Source organism: Aythya ferina (assembly GCF_964211825.1).
Source record: "Aythya ferina genome assembly, chromosome: 1".
Classification (NCBI taxonomy): Eukaryota; Metazoa; Chordata; class Aves; order Anseriformes; family Anatidae; genus Aythya; species Aythya ferina.
The window spans coordinates 165,313,723-165,336,700 of NC_140296.1; the positions used below are offsets into that span (position 1 = coordinate 165,313,723).

At 36.6% G+C, this 22,978-nt stretch overlaps 1 protein-coding gene across 6 annotated transcripts in view; it reads right to left on the minus strand.

Moving 5' to 3' along the window:
* The window catches only part of SYT1 (synaptotagmin 1), a 360,501-nt gene that overhangs the window by 33,566 nt on the left and 303,957 nt on the right, over positions 1-22,978 (minus strand). For all 6 annotated transcript variants that reach the window (XM_084528065.1, XM_084528067.1, XM_084528062.1 and 3 more), the window contains one exon: positions 22,176-22,293. In XM_084528065.1, the coding sequence (XP_084384191.1) occupies positions 22,176-22,293 (118 nt within the window). The remainder of the gene's footprint in view (positions 1-22,175; positions 22,294-22,978) is intronic.

Genomic DNA, 22,978 nt, shown 5'->3' on the forward strand with positions numbered 1-22,978 from the left:
AACAAGCAGGGTCGCCTGAACAAAAAGAATCTTCGGCTATTTCCTAATCGCATTTCTCTTAATCATGTAATAATAGGAAATTCTTATTCTCTATACTCAGAGGTTAAATAAAGATTGTAATAATTCTCAAAGAGGATGTCTTTCTCTTTTCTTGGAAATCTTACCCATGAATAGAAAATAATGAAAAGAACCCATTTTAGCTGTTGGCCATCTTCTTGTTACACTTAATGACTGTGGATCTTATTTTCTTTTTTTTCCCTTTTTATTTATTTTTTTCCCCAAATTACAGCACCAAGCTCCCAAGTATTCCTTACACAGGACTAGAAAAAAATGTTTTTTCCCTTGTTTTCAAACTTCTTTTGCAGAATATGATAATCTGGAGCAATTGCTCTATTCAAATGACGTTCAGAAATTTGGTTGGATGCTCATTCTGAGATCAATACAGTTCTAGAAAGGGATTACAATTCTACTCATTCACTTATAGAAATGTCTTTGTCATTAGGTTTCTTTCAATTGTTTTCATTTTTTATGCATAGACAAACAGAAGAAGATATAATCCTCGCCCCAAACAGTCAGCAATACAAATACAGCCTATAAAAATTTTATGTATATAACATTTCTCTTCCATCTCATAAGCTACTATCAGAATATCAATTTAAATAATTTCTGTGAAAATATTCAACAATATGCAGTTTGTTTATTCAGTGGTGGAATAAGTAAAATCCAGTAGTTAGCAGCACTATATTACAAGTGAAACAATAGAAGTATTGATTACTTTTTGGGGGGAGACTGCTTAATTACTAAATGCATTTATAGGCAGAAAAGACAAATTTTAGGTAAGTAGGCCATTTCCTTTTAGCCAAAACAGTCAACTGATTGATCCTTGAGCCAACATGGCAGTATTTACATGACATGAAAGTCAGAATTTACTGACAGTTGGAGGCTAGTATTCACACTGCTAGTTTACCATTATAAACTGTCTCTTTATACAGCCTAACAGAGTTGGGTCCTGATCCATGACCAAGACTACTGTGTACAAATAAACAGTAACAACATGATTGCTGTGTTGATGAATAGGCTAAGCTGACAGTCTCAAGTCTCAATTAGTATTGTATTGAAGATTTTGTTTTCTGCATAATGAAGACAATGTTTTTATTTTACTGTCTTGAACTTAGGCATTTGTTAGCAGCTCTTAAGAGTTATGCCTAGCTTAGTCCAAGTTGGGTATGCAATACTGATATTTCAAACTCTCTACAAATCACTCTCTGAAGATAATAATCAGTTGTAAAAGAGAAAAACCAAACAATATTTCATAATTTTGGTATTAAACATCCTCCAAACAAATAACGTGAGAAAAATAGTTTGCATAAGACAGGAGAATGCCATGTGCCATAGTCACATGGTCTAAACTTTTGAGTAGACCTGTGCGGTGCCAAGAGTTGGACTTGATGATCCTTATGGGTCCCTTCCAACTCAGGATATTCTATGATTCTATGATTTAAGTTTATCAGATAAAGAGTAACACATTTCTTTCATACATGAAAACAGAATAGACATGATAAAGGTATTTGTCACGCTCCCAATTCTGTGATGGTATATTCTGTGAGGTATATTAAACTAGCACTATAAAGGCTGGATGCAGAGTTCTTCAAACTATCTCTATATAAAATGTTTGTTTTATCCTTTCACTTGCAAGGTAATTTGTAAAGTGATAAGATCAGGATTCATCCAAAATAATTAAATTGTGTATAAACTGGCATCATTATTGAAGAAGACATAAAAATGAGAAAAAAACATGCAAAAAGTATTACAAAAATGCTTTGTACTAATTTTTGTAAAGCACGCCACCTGGCCAAAATACACAAGAAAGCATTTGCAATTACTGGCAATAGGAATGATGGAACTGACCACTGAATAAAATACTTACCATTGAGTCCCTTGGAGCAGGAAAAACACTGCTAGCCACAGCTATATGTAGAGCTGTAGCTGTGAAGGTGTTCAGACACCACTGAGTGCAGTCTGCACACCTCCATACCACTTCCAGAGTACATGGTTCCCTTAGAGTACCCCTGCCAATATCTACAATCAGTCAGAATTTCCACCAGTTGCAAGTTACTGTTGCTCAGAGAAGTAGCAGGTTTCCAATATAAACCTAATAACATACTGAGCCACAGAACAGTTTCATTTTCCCTAACTCTAAGACAATCATGTTGTTTATCACACAAGAGGCAACTGTGTGGAACCATTTTTTATTTTATTTTGGAGAATTGTATGGTATGATACCAAGTACATGGGTGTAGATGTGATTTTTTTCCACTTTTTTTTTTTTTTTCTCCAAATAATGAGTCCAAAGCATCCATGGACCAGTGAAGTACTGTGGATTTCTAAACATTACTGTAAAGTCTGACATAAATCTCACATAAATCTTAAAGCACTTTGGTAATATGGTTGTAGTCTTCCTTTTTTTTTTTTTTTTTTTCTTTTTTTCTTAAATCTTAACATTTTCCATTTATTCAGTTGAAATGCCATCAGTACTTGACAAGCTAAAAGACTGTCACTTAACAAAAGACTCTGCACCAAAGTTTATTAAGTCTACATATACATATACTTACATGCATATGCCTGGTCAGATTGGTCGCATTCAGAATTCAGAATGTTGATTTAATGCTGTATGTGGGGAATGTTTATTCATTTCTTTCAGTCTGTCTTGGTTATAAGATCTTCAAATCACTCTGATTTGGAAGCAGTGTGGGAATGGGGGAGGACAACAGCTGTTCAATACCACTCCTGCAGGAGTACTACTCCCACACATAGGATTTGCATAGTAATGAAAAGCAGTATTTACAGGTTTGTATTTACTATATAAATAAATGTACACCATATATTATTGACCAAATCACTGAGCGTAACAAATGGGAACTCTGTTCACATCTTCATTTGTCGTAACTATGAATTCCAGTTTTCTTCTTGCATTATTTTTCTACCATACTTAGTCCTCTACCTTCACCTCTATTATCATTACAACTAGAGGTGTGCTGTAACATACAAATTCAAAAAAAAAAAAAAAAAAAAAACAACAAAACTTACATATTACATGTTTAGTCGTTTAAGTCATGAAGTGTTCAGCTTCACAATATTATCTCTATTTCCTACATGAAGTTGTATGTATCCTCAGACACACATGGTGGACTCTCTCAGAGGTGCAAATTTCCTTATAAAAATATAGTGCGATTCAGCAACCTTTGTCGAACTGAAAAGCCTTTGAACAATATTTTCTAGTCACTAGGCTAGGTGCTGGACTGGTTTTACCACTTTACCCTTTACCACTACTGGATGATCCACAGCTTCCTATCTCTGAGAATCAGTTCAGCAGGAATTGCTTTTCCTTCCCTATACCAAAGAAAGAAGATTGCAACTTACTTCTCTGCAAAACACAAGCCTAGCTCATACAATTTGAAAAAGCAGTGGTGTTATCTACTCTTCAAAGGTTACAGTTATCTAAACTTACCCTAAGGGAAAGGATTCCCTCCCCCAAATAAATGGCTGTCTTGCATACTCAGATCAGTAACAGCTCCAACACTTCCTGCTCAAACAAGCCGAGGTATTTAGACAGGTCTTTGCAGAATGAAATCGATAAGAAAAGAAGAAAGCCTTCCTGCAGCCTGGGAAGTATCTGGATTGCACCATTCAGGAGGGAGAGCCACAGCTCAGCAGCCTTGTCTGCAAGGTCCTCCTTCTCTGTGTGTCCCATGGGGCATGGGCTGCAGGAGCTGCCTGCTACCCTTCCTGTTACTGGTGATCCTGCAGCCTTACCATGCTCCTTGTATTGCTTGACTACAAGCACATTCATCTTACGACTGCGACGTTTTCTGTCCACAGCATGTGAACAGATAGGAAGGAGATACCAGCACTTTAGTCATGTCGTGAGCATATTTTCAGTTGCATGATAGGAGAAAGATTGGCGAATTTAAGCCCTGCTGTGCTCCTATTCTAGATGAATAGCTACTTTAAATTATGCTTTAAGCTGTTTGGAAGAGCTGCAAATATGTGAAACTGCAATGCAGTTGTTTCTTAGTTTTCCATCTATTTTTGTATTTCATTTTCTAACATGTTACATAAACCAAGCCTATCCCCACCCACTATTCAACATCCTTTATTTCATATCTTGTTTTTCACTGATCTTCTCTTTACACAGTTTTTTTTAACTTTGGGATATTATATTTTCAGTACCTTCAAATATTTTATTACTATTGTGAACGATTTCAGTCCTCTCTAAAGCTTTCCTAGATTGTTCACTTTAATTCAGTTTAAATATTGGCTGATTTCAAAGAGTTAAAAACCGATATCTTGTGCTGTTGAACAAAGTATTATTTTGTCTACCTCTGCATCAGTTTGCTCCATGCTTACAGGTATCTAGTAACACAAGTCTTAAATACATGGATTTGAGATTAATCTATCTATGTAACCCAATCAATTTGTTCATGTTTAAGTATGTTTGTATGTTGTGATGGCATTTGGGTACCTCTTATAACTAAAATCTAGCACTAAATTAATAATACCCACAGAGAATTGACAGGCCCCAATTGCTTGTGTACTGGTGCTGTCACTAAACTGAGTACATAGTCTGTCTGCGTTGCAGTACAGACAGGGGGGATGATGTATTGTAATGCAGATTCCAGTCCTGTGCATTAGCATTAGCATAGTGGCTCAGCATATGAAGCATTTATACTGTGCTAACTTAAAGAATTGGCTTCATCCCCATGTAATACACAACTAATAATTACATTGAAATGCCTCCAATTAAAGCTCTATCTGAAAGCTTTCCAGACCTGCTGAATCCCAAACAAGGAATGGTCAATGTCAAGTAAAAATTAAATTAAAAAGCGTTTGATAAAAACCTTAATTAAAAGTGTGTCAGAACAAATACACCTCACTTTATGTCCCGAAGCCCATTAAATTTCAATATGACAAAGTGCCACTAGGCGTGAATGTCAGAGATTCAGCGCTGCTAGAGATTCAGTACTGCTTTCCCTAAAGCCCTTTTTGGCCTGAAAACTTCCCCTCTGCATTCTGACTGTCTCTGCAACAGGAAGGCAAAGTGGCATCTCAGGAAACTTGTCTCTGAAGCCCCCAGGAGTGCAGCTAGCCTCTGGGAGGTGGCAGAGAACAGACACAGGTATTAAGTGCTCCCTGCTCCTGGCATACAGTGTGCTACCAACGCTGTTTGCATCAGCTTCTGGGGAGCTGGCAAAGACAAATAGCAATAATAGTATTGGCCTTCAGTTCTTTCTGCATTGAGATTCAATGAGCACATGAGCAAACAGCTACAGCCAGCTAAGCACTGAAATGGCCCCAGTTCTGGCCCTGAGATAAAGGACAGCAGCAGCCTTAAGAGCCAACATAACTTTAACCAGCAACAACCAGGACAACCCCAAACTGTCTTGAAAAGAGTGAACACTACACCCTCTGCTCCCCGGAGGCAATCAGAATAAATCCCTGCAAAATACTCCATTAATTTCCCCCTACAGAAAACAAAAACAAAACAAAAGCAAACAAACAAACAAACAAAACCCCTTATTTTCTTGTCTCAGACTAATCTTGGATGGGTCACACATTTTTAAGATCTATATTTTATGTACTAAGGAAAAAGACTGTATTATCTCAGAACCTAATTGTAAAATATATACTGCAAAATTCTAGGAGAGTACTCAGGCCACTCAGGCCATCACAGCTACAAAGTTTTTTCTTTTTTTATAAGACAATTAGACAAAGTAAATGTCTTCTACTTCAAGTAAAGAGCAGACAGCTTTTATTCACTTATTGCTAAAAAATAATAGACTAATGTAATGGAAAATCAATGTCATTTTCATATATTGGTATTCTTGCAAACAAAGGTATCTTGATGATTTTTTGATAACAAAATGTTGAATAATACTGTTCCCTGCTATAAAAAATACCAGAGACATATTCTCTAAACCTGTGGCAAAACCCTCAGAGAAGAAACCCAAAAATCATTAGAGCACTCTATAATTACCTTATGATTTTATCAGTGTGTGTGTCGGCAGGAGCAAGAAAGAGACTGCTCTTCACACAGACAATTCTATCACAACAAGGCTTACAAAGATATTAATGTAAAAGCTTCTCATTGTCTGAAAATCCTTTGCCATGGCAACTTAAAATCAGCTGCTTCCAAGTGATTTTAAAGCTCAACCGTCCTTCCTAACCCTTGAGCTGCAGACCTGGTATTTCAACCACAACTATTAAATCTTCCTAACAGGTGTATACATTATCTTTACAAAGACCTGCATGATGAGCAGGTCCATTTACCCTGCAGGGACAAGTAATCATTGTGGGTCTCATTCGTGACAGAAATTATTGTATCAGAAATCCTGCATTCAAATCACTCAAACTCTTGCACACACACTCCTGGAATGGCTAGGGCACTGAGATGTTTTTTGCATTACAATGAAGCTTCTTTTCACGGAACTGTATTTTTGTGCTGCTTTGCACTTGCTGACAGCATTGATCTTCTTATCATCTTCAAGGATATCTGATAAGAATTATCTGATTCAATGGGAACTTGAGACAGTTTCAGCTACAAATGTACCAAAATTTACTTCGAAATCTACAGATGCTCTTCCATTCAGCCAGTGAGACTGAGAACACAGATAAGTCAAAAAAAATGTGTTACAAATTTGAACTAGAGAATTGCGTACCTCAACTTCTGTGAATATAGAAAACTGCAGAGAGTACATTTTCAGCTGTGAGCTCTTATGCTGTGTTGGGCTAATGGTTCTCAGGCTTGTGATCACAAGCAGTGCCTGTAAACAAGTTAACCTCCCTGACAAAACACCTGATTCCATGCATTTCATAAAGGCTGCTTCTATTTCCTATTCATCCATTAAGTTCCTGGTTCACATTCAGGTGATAGCAAGAAAGAATAATATTTAAATTTCTGCTATGTGGTTTTGGGGCAATTATTTTTGGGTTATTTGCATGATCAAAATGACTGGAGATCTTAATTAAGTACAGTTATGATACAAAGAATACACAGTCTCATAGGCCATGTAGTCTCAGGTAAGAAAGGGATCTATCTGCATACAGCTTGAAGAAACTGAGAGAATCTCAGAGCTCTAGACAAAAGAAACAGTGAATTTACTTAGAAGATTCAAGACTTACTACTGTTATTACTGCCACAGCACACTCAAAGTCCTCTTTCAGTTAGACATTGGCTCTATATGATAAGAAGCGTGTCCCACATTGGCAATGATATCAGTGAAAAAAAAAAAAAACACAAGGAAATGCTCTTCATGGTCAAGCCAAGCCAAATACCTTTCATATGGTCAAAACCCAACTTAATAGCAAATCTGGAAATAGTACTTAAACTTAAGATTCAACATAGCATTAAGATGCATACAGGACAACATTGGCACATTTTAGTTATCGAAAGGACTAACTGTAAAAATACCTTACACATGCACGTGAGAGGACATAGCTATCAGTGCTTTCTGGAAAATAATTTGTTTTTTAGCTAAATGTCCACGGCACCTCCCACAGAACACAGCTGTTTGGTGACACAATGTCTAATGCCCCTCCTGTCCTGAAATGTTTAGAGATATGGAAAATGGCACACTTCAGATCCCTTTGGGATGTGCTCTGATTAGCTCATGCTTAGCACAGAGACAGAAAGAGCATAAGTACAAGCCCTGCAAAAAGCACAGCCTTCACATGCTCAGTAAAAAATGTAGCTGCCTGTGGAAACTGAGAAGGTGGTTCTGAGGACCGGGTCTTCATGAGTAGAACCTGCACTTGGGAAGCAGGAACCTTGGTCCTATCCCTACACAGTAAGAGGGAATTCAATCCTCCACCTTATCTGACCATTTGGATACACAAATATCCAGACAAATACAATTGAACTTTTTTTCTTCTGGTTTTGTTTTGATGCCTTAGAAATCCAAGGGTACTTAATAGTCTAAGCTCTCCTTTAAATAATATTTTAATCAGCTTTTGGACAAAAGAGCTGAAGGGAGTGAGCAATATGCACATTTTTCTTCTGAGTGCTTCTTTTCAGATATGGCTATTCAAGTAATCTGATGGATGGTTAAATACACACGCAACTCTGCTATTTCCCTACTGACAGTGATTCTGAGAGACTCGAGTAAGCATTAGCTTAAGCCTCAAAACATCTATGGAGCCTTAAATATTAGACTTTTTTTTTTTTTTTTTTAATTTGCCCTCTAATTAATTAAAAAAATAAACCAACCAACCAACCAAAAAACCCTAAAGAACAACAACAACAGCAACGACAAAAGCTTCACTGTGTTGTGAAAGATGTGTAAAAGAGTTTTTAGTACAACTGAGAAGCCATCCTTCTTTTCAGTTTAACAAGACTTGGCCCTGAACTTCTCATTCAGTGAAAATTTGGTCACTGTGACTGACTTAAATCAGGAAAAGTTGGCAAAAGTTGGTTTACAATGTACTTAAAAGCCTAAATATGTATGCAATTTTCAAAAGCACATCGCTAAGCAGCTATCAGAGAAGGACTGAAAATCCCATCTGAACTCCAATCCTGTATCTCAAGCCACATAAATTACTTAACAATTGTGGCCAGATGTCTACACTCTTGTTTTTAAAATTCATTCTGTAAAATTCACTATTTTACTCAGTATTTTTTTTTCCATAGTTAAGTGCAAAACTGCTTGTATGTGGATATCCCTTCTGTCTTTTGAAAATCATCCGTCTCTCATAATGAACTGAATGCCAGTTGTTTACATGTGCAAGAAGATGAATAAAGATGTACCAATGGCCTATTCATTTCTGGAAAAGAAAGAAATCCAAAACTTCAGTCACGCACTGAAGCTAAATTTCATAGACTGTTCTTGTTTGAAATAAAAATGTTAGCAGAATTCCTGGTCATTTTAGTAAGGCTTGCCATACCCTTCATGGCCTTTAATTTATTAGCATGTTATCTATTGAGCTTCATGCCTATGACAAAGAGTAGAACTGGAAGTCTGATGTCAGCATATGCTGTGCTGTCAAATGTGTTGATGTAAAGCTTGAAAATATGCATTAGAACCAATGTTAATGCTTCAGCTTACCAGGACTTTAGAGAGGAAGAGGCAAGCTTTATGTGGATTTAGTGTGGCTATTGAAAAGTTTGTATTGTTCTACAGTTTGTGTTTTATGACCATTGTCAAAACCATGATGTGACTGTATTTCAGCTTGCTCAGTTTTTAGTGATGCATAGATGGCAACCCTTTATGTCTTTTACCAACCTATATTATTGTCTTCCTAACAGTTTGCATGTAATTTCTTTCAAATACTGTTAACTGGAATAGTTTATCTTTTTTTTTTATTATTTTCTTCTTCTTTCTCAGTTTCTCTAAGCATCATTACTTACCATGATACCTGATTAAATATCATGCTAACCTGATTAAATCATTAAGTGATTTCTTGTTTCTTACATGCATTAGTTCTTTTATTCTGATCAGCTTGTGAGACAATCTCTAATCACTGTGCTTTTTCTCTTTAATAATGCTTGCAGATTATTTAGAAATATGTGCTATTTAGACCTTTTTATTATCCCCATGTAAAAATTCACTGGGAAATTATTATTCACAGGAAATAAAATCCACAGATGATGGCAATGTTTCTTGTCTCATTGAGGCAAAAAGGTAGCATTCATTTATATAAAAGCAGAACAAACATCCAGTCAACAAAAAGTACTCCAAAAAATAGCCAAAGCCTTTACTAATTCTGTATATATTTAAAATAACAACATAAGTAAATCCAAAATCTATCACCTTTTACATGACAAAATAGAAACTTCACGTGACGGATATCAATAGGACAATTTGTGTATTTCTTATTTGTATGATGCGTTACTCTGTGTTACTACCAGATTTATTTCTTAATATATGTATGCAATTTCACATGCAAGGAAGAAAATAAACATTCACTGTATAGGATACTGTCACTGTAGGATAAAACTGGCAGATGGAGAAATATGGCTTTTAAACTTATGAAAATAAATAGAAATTAACAGAGGAAAAAAAAAAAAGGCAAAGAAGTATAACTGAGCATGAAAGTTTTGCATATTACCAGAATGATATCTTTCAATGAAACAACATTAGAATTAATTTAGAATGCTATTGTACCATATGGATGTTTGGATCTCTGCCAGAAAAATTGCACCATCTGTCATTTTACCAAAAAGTGGACTGAAATGTTATGTGTTACAGTAAGACTACTATTCTTTTCAGTGTACCAGGCATGAGACTGACTAGGAAAACACCCATTCTACTAAGATTAGTAACGACCCCAAGACAGTGCGAATTTAATCTTCATGAGTGTGGAATCGTCATTAAACACACTGAGAAGAAGCTTGGAACATTTTTATATTCTTTTTCACTGAAGTGCAACATTATTAGAAAAAAAATAGACAAGAAGTCCAAGCTCCTCCACCTTTCTTGTCATTCTGAGTACCATAACTTTGTGTTGGCTATAGATGGCAGCACTATCAATTTACTTGCTTCACTCTTATCAAACACATGAGATAACAGCCATAAATAGCACACAAAACATGCACTTATACAATGCATCTCATTTAGTTTGCCTGATTGCTATAATATAAGTCAAACAAACAAAAGAAAAAACATATTCCCCTAGGGTTCTTCACATTTGAAGCAGATTTCATGGAAATTTAACTTGATTTCAGGAATATAATTGAACTAACAATCTGTTCTCTCAGACAGGATGTCCCTGGCTTGATATTATGCAGGGCTGGACAGATGCCAGAGCAGATTTGAATGTACCTCATAGTGCTGGTGAAAAATGACTGGGCTTTTCTAAAAGCAAGATGTATGTGCTGGGTAGGTCAGGCATCAGTACCATGGATGATGTAAGTCTTCCCTTCCATTTAACCTACCAGGGCTCAAATGTGCTAGAATTGTAAACAAAGAGAAAATGCAGCAAAAAGAGTGTAAACAAGAAAAGCCAAAGTGCTTATCCTGTGAATGCTCCACAGAAAGCAAACCTGTATGCAAATACACAGCGGTGAATGCTTAGGGACTGTGCTCTATGCTGAAGTATGAAGCCAACAGCCAACAGAGCCAAAATATGCTTTCCAAAATCAGAGTATGACTTAGTTTATTCAGATTCAAGGTCTCACATGCACAAAAAGCAATTAAAACTAGAGAGGCAGTAATAGATTGATTTGGAGCAGCTATACGGATTTTTTTTTTTTAAAGTACTAATTCCCTTCATCCAAACACCAGAAAGATAAACAGACTCACAGAAAGAAAATGAGAATAGATTTAAATATAAATCACTAAAGTATGTTTTTTGATGAGTTTGAAATAAAACATTTTTTTTGTTGTTATTGTTGTTTTGTTTGTTTGTTTGTTTGTTTGTTTGAGTTCCCAAAGAAGCAGTGTAGGTGATCATTCTGTCCTCTTTATGTGCAAGTATCAGTCTGGTGACTGACTGCCCCCTTTCTGTACTTTCTAGTATATTGGTCAGTGTCAATCAAACTTGACATGATCACAGGCCTCTCCAGGATATTAAATTCCTACAGGCTGTGTGAATATAGGCAGCCAGGTGGAATGGAGAGAGCCTACTAAATATCCCTCCATGAGGTGAAATCTGCAACATGGTCTCACCTCTTATTACTCACCAGAAAATACATGTGTGAAAGACATATTACGAACGTTCTGACTGGAAGTTTCAGCTGAAGCAAATATTTTTTTTAAACATTAGAATAACCAGTCACACTCCAAAATTTAAAGGAAATCACGCCCTGTAATTCCTCTGCTCACAGAACTGTTTTAAATTACTAGAGCATTACTGTGGGCCTTGGTCTTTTGACAACGCGTAATGAAACAGAACATTTCATTAGTGTAAAACTTAACTAGAGATTGAAAATCTGTCAAGTCCATGCCCCCATCTACCTCATGGAATCTGCAGTTGAGAACCATAATACCTAGAGACTACAGCAACTAGCATGTTATAAAGATCGTGTATATATTAGCTACATAAAGGAAAGTGTTCACTGGTGGATATGGAAGGTGCACTTGTCTGAACAATTCTCATTTATAAAACATATATAATTGTATATGTTTTGGCATGGACTCTCTTAGACTTCTCCATTTTGCTGCTGGAAGTACCCAAACCCTGATCAAAAAGATGCAATACATGCCCAGATTAGACAAAAGCAACACCTATTTCACATTTGGGTCTATTTTTTGACTAATTAAGGTCAAAAAAATTGATCAATTTAGGAAATCAGTTGCTTGTTCTTCTGCAGGGACTACCAGCCACAAAGTATGAGCAGACCTGCAAATGGAAAGATTGTTCTTGCCAAGTACTGTTTTTTCTGACCAGAAGCCAGGAAGCAACTTCCTAAAGTAGATGTTCCTCAGCAATGGGGCACTATGGATGGTCTCTAGGAATGGCTGAGCCAGTCCCTGACTTCCACTGTCCATGGAGAAATGTGATCTGATACCATTTAAGCTTGCTTAGCTCCAGTGAAATAACAGTAGCAAGGAACCTCTCCCAGAAGCATCCTTGGTTCTCCCCTCCACCCAATTCCACTTTCCAGCTCCAGATCGCAAGCACTTTGTTAAGTACCATGCAGCTTATTTTAATAAAATATTCACCTCTATTTTTTAGCCATGAGGGAGCATTCTGAATTAACTCAGCTCCCAACCAGCTGAAACAATCTGCAGTGCAAGACTTGCTGATGCTGCCAGATAGTTACATAAGCATTTCTTCACATCCCACATAGCCAGGGCTTCTGAACTTAAAAAACCTGTCATGTTGCATACTCTCATAATCACCACTTTTAGCATCCTTCAAATGTTGACAAGCATGTGATGGTTTGCTGATGGGAAACTACTGATATAGCTGAGTACTCCAACAGCTTCCTGGAACCTGCTGCAGAAACACAGCCCCCTGCAACAATATTATAATGATAATGGCCCTGGAGCCAGCTGCACTGCAAAGATTTCTGGACAGACTCAAACAGAATTTAAGATGCTTTTCTCAGTAAGGCTAAATGAGGACATTATCATATTCTCTTCACTGGAAGGGTGGATTTAACCTGTAGACCTGTAGGTATGAAGCATTCTATGATACCACCAGGAATCTGAAGAAAAAGAGGCACCATGAATTGAGTTTGATAGCTGAGATTATAAGAAACCCTTACTTCTCTGACCTGAAGCAATTCCTACAGAGACGCTGCTGAGCTGCAGAGATTACTTGTGGATCTTGAAATCCTTGTGTGCTGCTTTTTAAAATTTGCTTCTGACCACTATTAGATCATAAGCAGTTTTAAAATATATATTTGTATCAATACATATATATTGACAAATTCAAATCTGAGAGATATGCTATGAAAGCCCACAATACAGAACTTACACATCTTCCTTTTTGCTTTCAAAAACAAACAAACAAACAAAAAATGAAAACAGCTGACCTTTGCTATGGGTGGGATTCATTTTAACAGTTTTCCTTTTGGGCATGTTTTACAAGAAAAACTTCTAAATATTATTAATCGGTCATTGGTCAATTATGTAAGATAACACTTGAATTTTGCAGTCAAAAAGTTTATGTCTGCTGGCATACACGCAGGACAGTTGCTATGTGATCTGTGCTTTATTTGTGTTTTTCCTGAATGATCATTATATATTTTACTTTTCATTTATTACTTTACTATCTAATGTGATAAGATGCCAAATAAAAACCTGCATACGAATGATTGTGATTTAAAGGGAGCAAAAAAATATTGCTTTTTGTAAATATGAACACAGTTCAGCATAAACAACAACAACAAAAAAATCAAATAGGGAATGAACAATATCCTTATTCTTCAACAAGACATAAAAAAGGCAGCATAATAAACAAAAATGGAATAAAATCTTAAATGGAATAAAATCTTAATTTCCTACTAAGGACTACAATCCCTGGACTAACACCTATAAAATGTCAAGAGATGTTCCCTCCATATTGCCAGTTTTGCTATTGCTGACATGCATCAGTTGAAACATATCTGGCACCATCTTATCAACAACACTTGTATAATAAATAACAAACACAGCTTTCAGTTTAAAAACAATCACATTGTTAGGGGAGATTCCTTAGACTCCTCTTACCTTTAGCTTTGCAAAACAATCACCATCTTAGCTGTCCTAAAAAAACTAAGTATGTAAATAGAGGTGTTGCTTGTGTAGATACCTCACTCATATCCAGCCATGTCTTTCCCTTCAATATATTTGAAATTCAGTGATAAATGTGCTTTACAATAATATGCCTGAAGAGCTCAGTTCATTTTTTTTTTCCAAAGAAGATGTAAAGATGTCTTCCTCATGACACAGAAGATACAAAAACCTGCAGTGTTGACTTCAGCAGCTAATAAATAAAAGCACAAGAAAGGGTACCTAGGAATTAAACCCAAGTAAATCCCCACCTTCGTCATATAGGAACATCTTTGCAAGGAGGAAAAGTGGCATTTCTAGGCTTCAGTTTTCCACTGTGTCGGCAGGTAATTTGCAGTTAATCAAAACACTGTGACTGACACAACTAGTGTAAGGTGGCTCTAAGACAGCGGGGACTATGCTGGCAGGTTGGAATGAGGCCCAAATGCTGTTTTTTCTACCTCATCAATAGGATCACAGAACAAAAGTGAGGGATAAAATATTTGGAAAGAGAATCCTTCTGAGATCTGTGATCTGAGATCTGTGAATCCTCCTGAGATGCATGAAAGGCATGATGAGAATAACTGAATGCTGGCATGTTAATCTCAGTCAGCAACAAGGTTATATTTATCTCCTGTTACTTAGAGAAGGATAATGGGAACTTTTGAGGGGATTGCATCAAAAGAAGAAGGCAGGACTTGACTTCTGCCTTCAGTAGGAAGGTTTTGGAAAGTGAATTTTGGAACTGGCAATGGGAAAGCTTCTCTACCATTTTCGTTGGAATCTTCTAGCTGCCAGCGGTTGCCAAATGTGTGAGCATCTTTGAACAACTAGCACAGATAAAACATGTATGTAAAATAAGGATACTGACAGAGAAGCCAGACCACCTTATTTCCTCTCTCTCATTACACTAAAAGTACACAGTTTCTCCACTTTCACAGAGGTATTTTCAGCACAATGGAGACATGCAGTTCCCTTTTCAATATATGGCACCTGCTCGCTTCAGGCATAATTCAGGATTGGGATCAAGGGTCTCATTTGTGAAATGTTTCTTTCTGTTGAGATGCACGAAGTGGCTACACTTTGGAAATGGAGTCAGGAGGCCTATAAGAAGTAACCGCATAAAGGCCTAGCAGAAAATAGTTGTCTTTCTTGCCCACATGGGATTAAACAAAGAAAAAATGCATGAGTGATTTAAAGTAACATATAAATTTTATTTAAAAGTTGTTTTTGTTTCTTCAGAAAGTCCTATAAACTTCATCAAACTCCAGCTGCATAACAGTGCTAATATAATGCTTATGCTGTCTTAAAAATGTGTATGTCTTTACGTAGTCCTGAAGAGGAAATACCCTTGATTATACTTTTTTCACTTTCTGTGATCATTTAAGTACCCATCTAAACTGTATTTATAGAGATGAAAAAATGACGTTTTCTTTTTGGGACCATATTTTAATTTTTTCTTCCAACCCATTAAAAAAAAATAAGAAAGAAATAGACTGTCATTTTCAGAGAGTAAAAATAAATTAAACTTGCTCGTAAGAGAACTGACTAATTTCCCTAAGGATGCCTGAATCTATCTACAGTATTTCTACATCTATTTTACAGCCACTCACATTGCTATGAAATTTTAGTAGAGCTTGAAAACCTAAGTATTAACCATCTTATTTTCATATAAGTAATTAACACACACATCTTCACACTTGCTCTGGGAATGCATAACTAAATAAAAACATACTATAATTTAATCAGAAAGAAGCACACACACACACAAAATGCAATATTTAGATGTGAATATGCAAATAAAAGAATGAGAAGTTTCCAGGTTCTCTTTTTTGGTGAAGGATGGAGGAAATCAACAGCAATGCTAGAAAATTCTGACTGCTGGCCGAGTCCATACAGCTGGGTCCTGATCTCCTGTACCTTTGGTCAGCATGTATGATTAAGGAAATGTACACGTACAATAAGCTTTCTTTCCTTTCTCAAATCAAGAAGTTGTTCAAACACCTCCTGAGCCCAGGAGCTTTTGTGGCACAATGTTTGTCCTAGGGTTACTAAGGTATTTCAGAGCAATGCCTACAGGTTTTGTCCAGCTTCACTGGTAATCAGATAGCACAATCTCTTTTTCCTCATTTGAAGCGTAAGAGGGAAAAAAAGAGCAGAACAATTTGACTTTGCTTCTTTGTAGGAGCTGCTGCATTTGATGGTTCATCTAATACAATATATTGTTGTGTGAAATAGCCTGTGGCAAATGATTCAGTGGAAATTTAGTGGAAATGTACTTGCTCCAAAATGGACAATTAGCTAGCAGCCTCCTCATAAGAACCTCCAAAATGCCCTAAAATATCAGAGTTCATGTATCCATTAATATGGTTTCTATGATGAATATGTTGCAATTTTTACTGTGTTTTGATTTTGGAATTACCTTCATCAGGCTCATTACTTCACACAATTTAATGTTGAAGGTTTGAGTAGTGATTAGAAGAAAGCTTAGACCATTTTTAGCCATTGAAAGAGGACCATTTCGGACAACCCCTCCTGCCCCCATCACTCCCTAGTCCTAGGGAAGATGTCACTGGCAGAAATGTTCTGTGCAGGAGAGAAGGATTTTTATATGACAGAGATTTGGTGACTGATCCCATCACCACTGTCGGAGCCCGAAGTGAATTTACTGTGCAGCGAGGCTGTTTTGCAAGTGTTAGAGAGATGTATTGTTGCAGCCATCTACTGTTGGAAGTTCTGCCTGCCAGTGTACTACAGTAGAGATATCGAAATATTAGATACTGTAGAAATACTCACTGAAAGTAGAGATCTTAAAATATTTGTTGGTACTGATCTCTGTTGCATTCTTTTGGATAAGGCTATATGTAAATGCAGCTGTTGTGTTTTTGTTTTAATTTTGTCATTTAGTAAGGCTGTTTTCCTTTCCCTTAATATTCATGGAGTTATGCTTACAATATGGATTATAGCAAGGCCATGGCACTAAAAGTGTATTTCTCTTCACATATTATTACATTCATGTTAGATAGCTTTTAATGTTTCTTATGTTTTAATGAAGTTATTAAAGTGAATGCTCTGACTGCATAATTCATGAGCCTTCATTCTGTCTTCAAAGAAACTGTCTCTAAACAATTTTTTATTTTACAAATTGTTTATAATCTTTTTTATAATTTGGTCCCTGGAGATAGTTCAGATTTATAGTATTTGCTTGACAGATACAAAGAAGTGCTATGTATTTTCTATTTATAACTCATAAATATTGAGATTAGCTTTCACACATCATGGGCTGGATTATGGGCTGCTTTCTCTTCTGTGTCTGTATCTGCAGCTTCCTGCAGAAGGAAGATCACAGGGATCCAATCAGTCTTTGCATTTCTTCCTAAGCATTAATTTGGCACAAATGGATACAGTTTAGGGTTTTCTATAATCTGAATAATTCCTATAACCCACAGTGCCTAAGCAGGAGCTGAGCCCATGCCAGTTAGGTCCCCACCTCCCCATTGGTAACCTGAGTCTGACCTCAGGCATGTTGAGAGGCAGCAGCACGAAAGAGATAAAAGGAAGAAAAAGCTTCCTCCTAGGATACATTCCTAGTAACTAGATTGACTAAAAGCTAAGCATACTAAAACAACACATAAAACAAAAACGCAGTGTCTTCTTCTTTTTTTTTTTTTTTTAGAAGAAATAAATCTTGCTGAAATTAATCTTAAAAAGACAATAAGCTATGTTAAAGCTTGCACTTATTATCAGCTACTAAGAGATGAAACTTTTTAGAAATGGAACAATATTTTGTCAGTAATACATATAGACACTGAACTTCTTAAGAAAAGGCATTTAAGCCTTGGGTAGCGAAACACTCATAACAACAGTTTGTTCAGGTGCCAGCTCGTCTTAACTAACATATTTCAATTTCTCATTCAAAGCAGGGAAAGCTGCTGGAAAATTGAAATTAAAGCTTTTATTTCATATTAGGATCAAAAATGAATATAAATGCAGGCTACAACTAAATACATTGATATCTATAGAATTGGCTATATAAACATGTGTTAATATTGGGACTCTTCCTATAAAATAAAAAAACACTGTATTTATTTTACAGTATGCATTAATCTGCTGTCAGACCTGCTAAGGGTTAAGCTACAATTTCTTTTTCTTTATAAAACAACTAAAAAATACAAATACAACACAAGATTAAAATGAATGTAGATAAAAGTTTCATGCTCATTTAAATCAGTAACTGAAATGACTACCATTCTGATTTAAATGAATACCTCGCAAGTTATAATTGTATATCTCACAAGGTATAATAATATAAATATAATTTCTGCTCTCTTTCTGGAGCAGAAGGGATTGTAAACCTGAATAACATACTGTAATTCACAGACAACCCTTGTAAACTGAAATGCATTGCTGAGCTGCACTGTGCCCTTATCAAGGAATTGGACTGTGTCTTTATCAGCTGTTTGGAGAGATTAAATGGCAAGCTGGTTTTGAAATCTTCCAGTTTTGTAAGTCCTCTAAAGACAATTAAAAAAATACAGTGAGTTGGGAGTCTAAGTTCCCTTGATTTTCAGTAAGACATAAGCTTCTAAGCCTCTTAGAACTTTTGGGTGAAATATGCCTATAAAGCCATGTAACCCCGGTTTACCTAATTCCAACAAATAGAAATAATTTCTTCATAGCTAACATTCCTACATATCACCTGCCAGATGTCAGTTTCATTAAAAATGCATTTGAATATAATTTAAATAATTAAAATTCCATTTTAAAACATGCATAATTGTTTGCCAGAGGCCCTTCCTCACCAGAAGTAATAATTTCCACTTGTTGTGGCGACTTGATGAGCTCAGGCTGAACAGTTCCAGTGTTTGAGCCAAGGTTTGCTTTAGTCACAGCCTGATGTTGCAATTAAGTTTAAGACCTGGGAGTTTATTGCTCAGATGGGTGATCTGGTTTTGCTACAAGGAGTCTAATGAATTTGATGATTAGTTTGTTGTCTTTTATTATCTGTCTGAAGTAATTTATGCTAGGCTTTTGACTGTTAATAAAATTTATGGAAACACTCAAAATGTGGGAGATAAAGACTTTTTTTTTTTTTTTCTTTTTTCTTTTTCAACTGTCATAACCATTAAATGGGACACATAGGCTGACTAGCTGGATTAGGGTTTCACCAGTAGAACAACTGTAGCCATGCTAGGAAAGATGGTATTTTAAAACTACTTTGATTGTTCTCTTGCTTTTGATACATGCTTTCTCAACTGGGCTCTGTTTCTGCACAGCATAAATATACATGTTGAAAACCAATAATGTTTTAAAGTATGATTGACCACAATTATGGATGCATTCCAATTTTTAATAAATTATTATTAACAAGAAGTTCAGAAGACTACTGAACCACAGTGACTGACTTGGTCTTTGTATTGGGACAACAGATGCATAATTGCTAAAGCTTTCCACATCACTGAGGAGCAAAGGTATAGCAGATATTTACTGGAAGCAGTTATACTTAAAACATGCAGGGCAGCAGCCAGAAGGAGACTGCAGAGTTGCCTGCTGTTTGCTGTGAATGCTTGGCAGTGCTGTCAGACCTCCTGCAGGAGCCAGAGCCTTGTTTCTCCTTTGTGCAATACAGATAAACTCCACTGAGAGACAGAAAGGCTAGATGGAGGAGAAAGAGGAGCCATTTTCAAGTGTCCATCTTCTCCTTTTCCAGCATCTTCTCCAATATAGGATAGAATAACATAAAAGATGCTAAACTCAAAAACTAGATACTTCTCAGCAATTTTTGACAAATGTCTAAGATTTTTTTTTCTCATCTGTGACACCTACATAATTTTCACCTCTTGCTAATGGTCTCCCCTTGGTGACAGTAAGTGCTGTTGAATATATAGGTAGCAGTCAGTCTGAGATAACATTTGATTGTTAGTGTTTTCCCACCTCCACTGCAATGCAAAACTTTCAGTTCTGCGAAGTGAAAAGCAATTTTAGTGTCTAGAGAAAATAACGAACTAGTGGGGAAAGTGTTCCCTAATTGAGATAAAATCCTGCCACCTTCACTACCACTTAACAGTACCTTACTCTGAGATTAGGTATTAGTTAGTGTGAATAATAACAGAAGCTCAGCTGGATTTCAAGTTATTTCTGCATAATTTATTCAAAAGATAAATTCCCTAATGAAAGATACTGTATCCACTTTAAACCAATGTTATTTCATCTATAATTACTGCCTCAGGTGTACCACACTAACTGCCATTTATCACTGTCAGGGACTTTTGAATTCCTACTACAACCATGGTATCCCATTGGGTTTGTTTGTCTCAGAGAGTACAAGATGTTTCTAGTTTGGTATGACCCTAAAAAAGAAGAACAAAACCTGTCATCCCCTAGAAATACATTTGAATGTCCTTTACTCTGTTCTGGCACTTCATCACATAAAGGAGAGTAAGCACATTCATTTCCAACAATGCATTGTATTTTTCATTTCAAGTTGATAGAAGATCTTCAGTTCATTGGTACTTCTCCTGCCACTTTCTCTTACGGGTTTTGTAGCCATTATCCATCATGTCTTTCAAAATTTGAGAAAGAATATAGACATTCTGGCTCTTAGACCTCTACTTAAGTCACAAAGTATCACACTTCCTCACTAAGAGAATGTAATTTTTCTTTAGGAAACAATTATGAAGGAAATGTTCTTAAGAACTGTAATTTGCAATTGGTTCAGTACAGGTGTTGACGAAACAATTAGTGTTGTGTTCACATTTTACAATGGGTGTTCAAGAAGTTAGACTTGATTCAGGTAACAACCACAACAACATTTTGATGTCTTCTGTTTTATGATATCTGCTGTTGTACAGTGGAAGACTTTAGAAGCAAGTAAAATAAATAATGATAACTGGCTACTGGTATGAGATGTTGTTTCCTTTCTCTTTATGAAGGCTCTCCTGTTATTGTTCATCAGAAGTGGTAAACAAAACCTCCAGGCTTACTCCGAGCATGCCCCCATTCTGATGTGTACTTTGTATATCACTCTTGCTTGTATCATTTTGTTTATTTCTTGTTTATTCAAAATGAGCAATTATATCATATGTGTGTTAGTGACAGCTGTCAAAGTGTTCAGTGGTTTTTAAGAGAAGGTATATAAAATAAACTTCTCCTGCAAAGACCTTTCCTTATGAAGCATCTTCTTGTTATTTAATTTGGTCTTAGCTAATTGGCAATTCAGAAAGTAATTTGTGTCCGAGAATTCCAGACACAGCAGAGAACAGAAGCCTATGTGGAGCTCTGCCAGGTCCCCAGGACACAGCCCTAGTGTCACACGTGCTGACTGTGCCCTCCCTTAGAGATGGCATATATCACCTCACTCACTGCGTGCTTAGCCTTACTATGAGGACTATTTGTAGGTATCAACCTCATTGACTCCCACAAGTGCAAGACTGTCATTTTGATTGCTGGTGTACATGTAAATGCAGAACAGTCCCAAATCTGTGCATGGGAGCAATCACACCTGAGTCCTTCAAATGCAGAAACAATTACCCTAGCACCTCAGACAGTAGTCAGCACAGTGACCTGTGATGAGTTCCTCTATTATGTATTATCAGTAACATTGTAGGGAAATGTTCACATTTTGTGAGATTAAACAGACAATAGGAATTGTAGTCAGATTTCTTTTTCTCTTGCCTGAATAGTCCATATTTATCTCCAGGCAACAGGAGAGGAGGAAAGTACAGAGAGCGCTATCTGACTGCTTAACTCTTCAGACCTTGTCTTGGACTGGAATGCGATGTATAGTGAATTTCCTTTTTTTTAAATCTAGAATGAGTTCTGTTATACCCAGTCATGCCTTAAGTTTCAGAAAACACAAAATGCATTTTTCAGACAGTGAACAAGAGCCCTTACCCTCTCAACCACGAGATCTCCAATGGAAAATGAATTGTTTTTCTGCCTTACAAGCCCGCAAAGTCTACAAGCAGATTTTCATGCACATACCTGACAGTCCACCAACATCCATCTTCTTCAGGTTCTTTGCCTCCAGAATGACAACAGTCAGCTTGCCAGCAGTAGGCACATAGCGAAGGGAGAAGCAGATATCACCCAGCTTTTCTTGCTGTGAAAGCAAACAAGTCATTGTGTTATTTTTTTAAAAAATCATTTTGAACCTTTTAAAAGTATGATTTTGAAAAAACAGGATTACATTTCAATCTCCTGTTGCAAAACAAACCATTCAAATTAACAACGTGTCTGCCACAAGTTAAATCCTTGGTAACATGAAGTCTGTTGTAACAAGTGGAGTTCACAGCAACTGTCCTGGATGGACCCAAATGACAAGATGTGCTGGCAGCAAAGCAAGCTGCACTGCCCCCCACTTCACCTTGGACAATCAGGATTCCAGACTGTTTGCTCTGTAATATTAAACAAGTCATTATTTTTTTCCAGTTTGTGTTTCACTGGAAATCAATTAACACACATATGCAACCACTGGTGTTTTCTGCAAAAGAGTAATGTTGGTTCTTTCTCATCATGATTTGTCACAAAAGCAAAATGTAGATAAAACACAAAGCACAAAACAATAAATATAAGAAAGGCCTGTCTCCTATCAGACAGGCAAACCAGGAAGGCAGATAGGCAGGGAGTGCATCCCTCTTCACATCGGGAGTGGTTGGAAGTTTTGCCTTCAGCCTTTGCAGACTATCATCTGGGATCCTGCCAAACACAACCTTTTGCCACTCATTGTTTAGTACTTTTCTAACAGTCCTGGCAAAGAGGGAGAGGCTGAATTATGGGCAGGATTA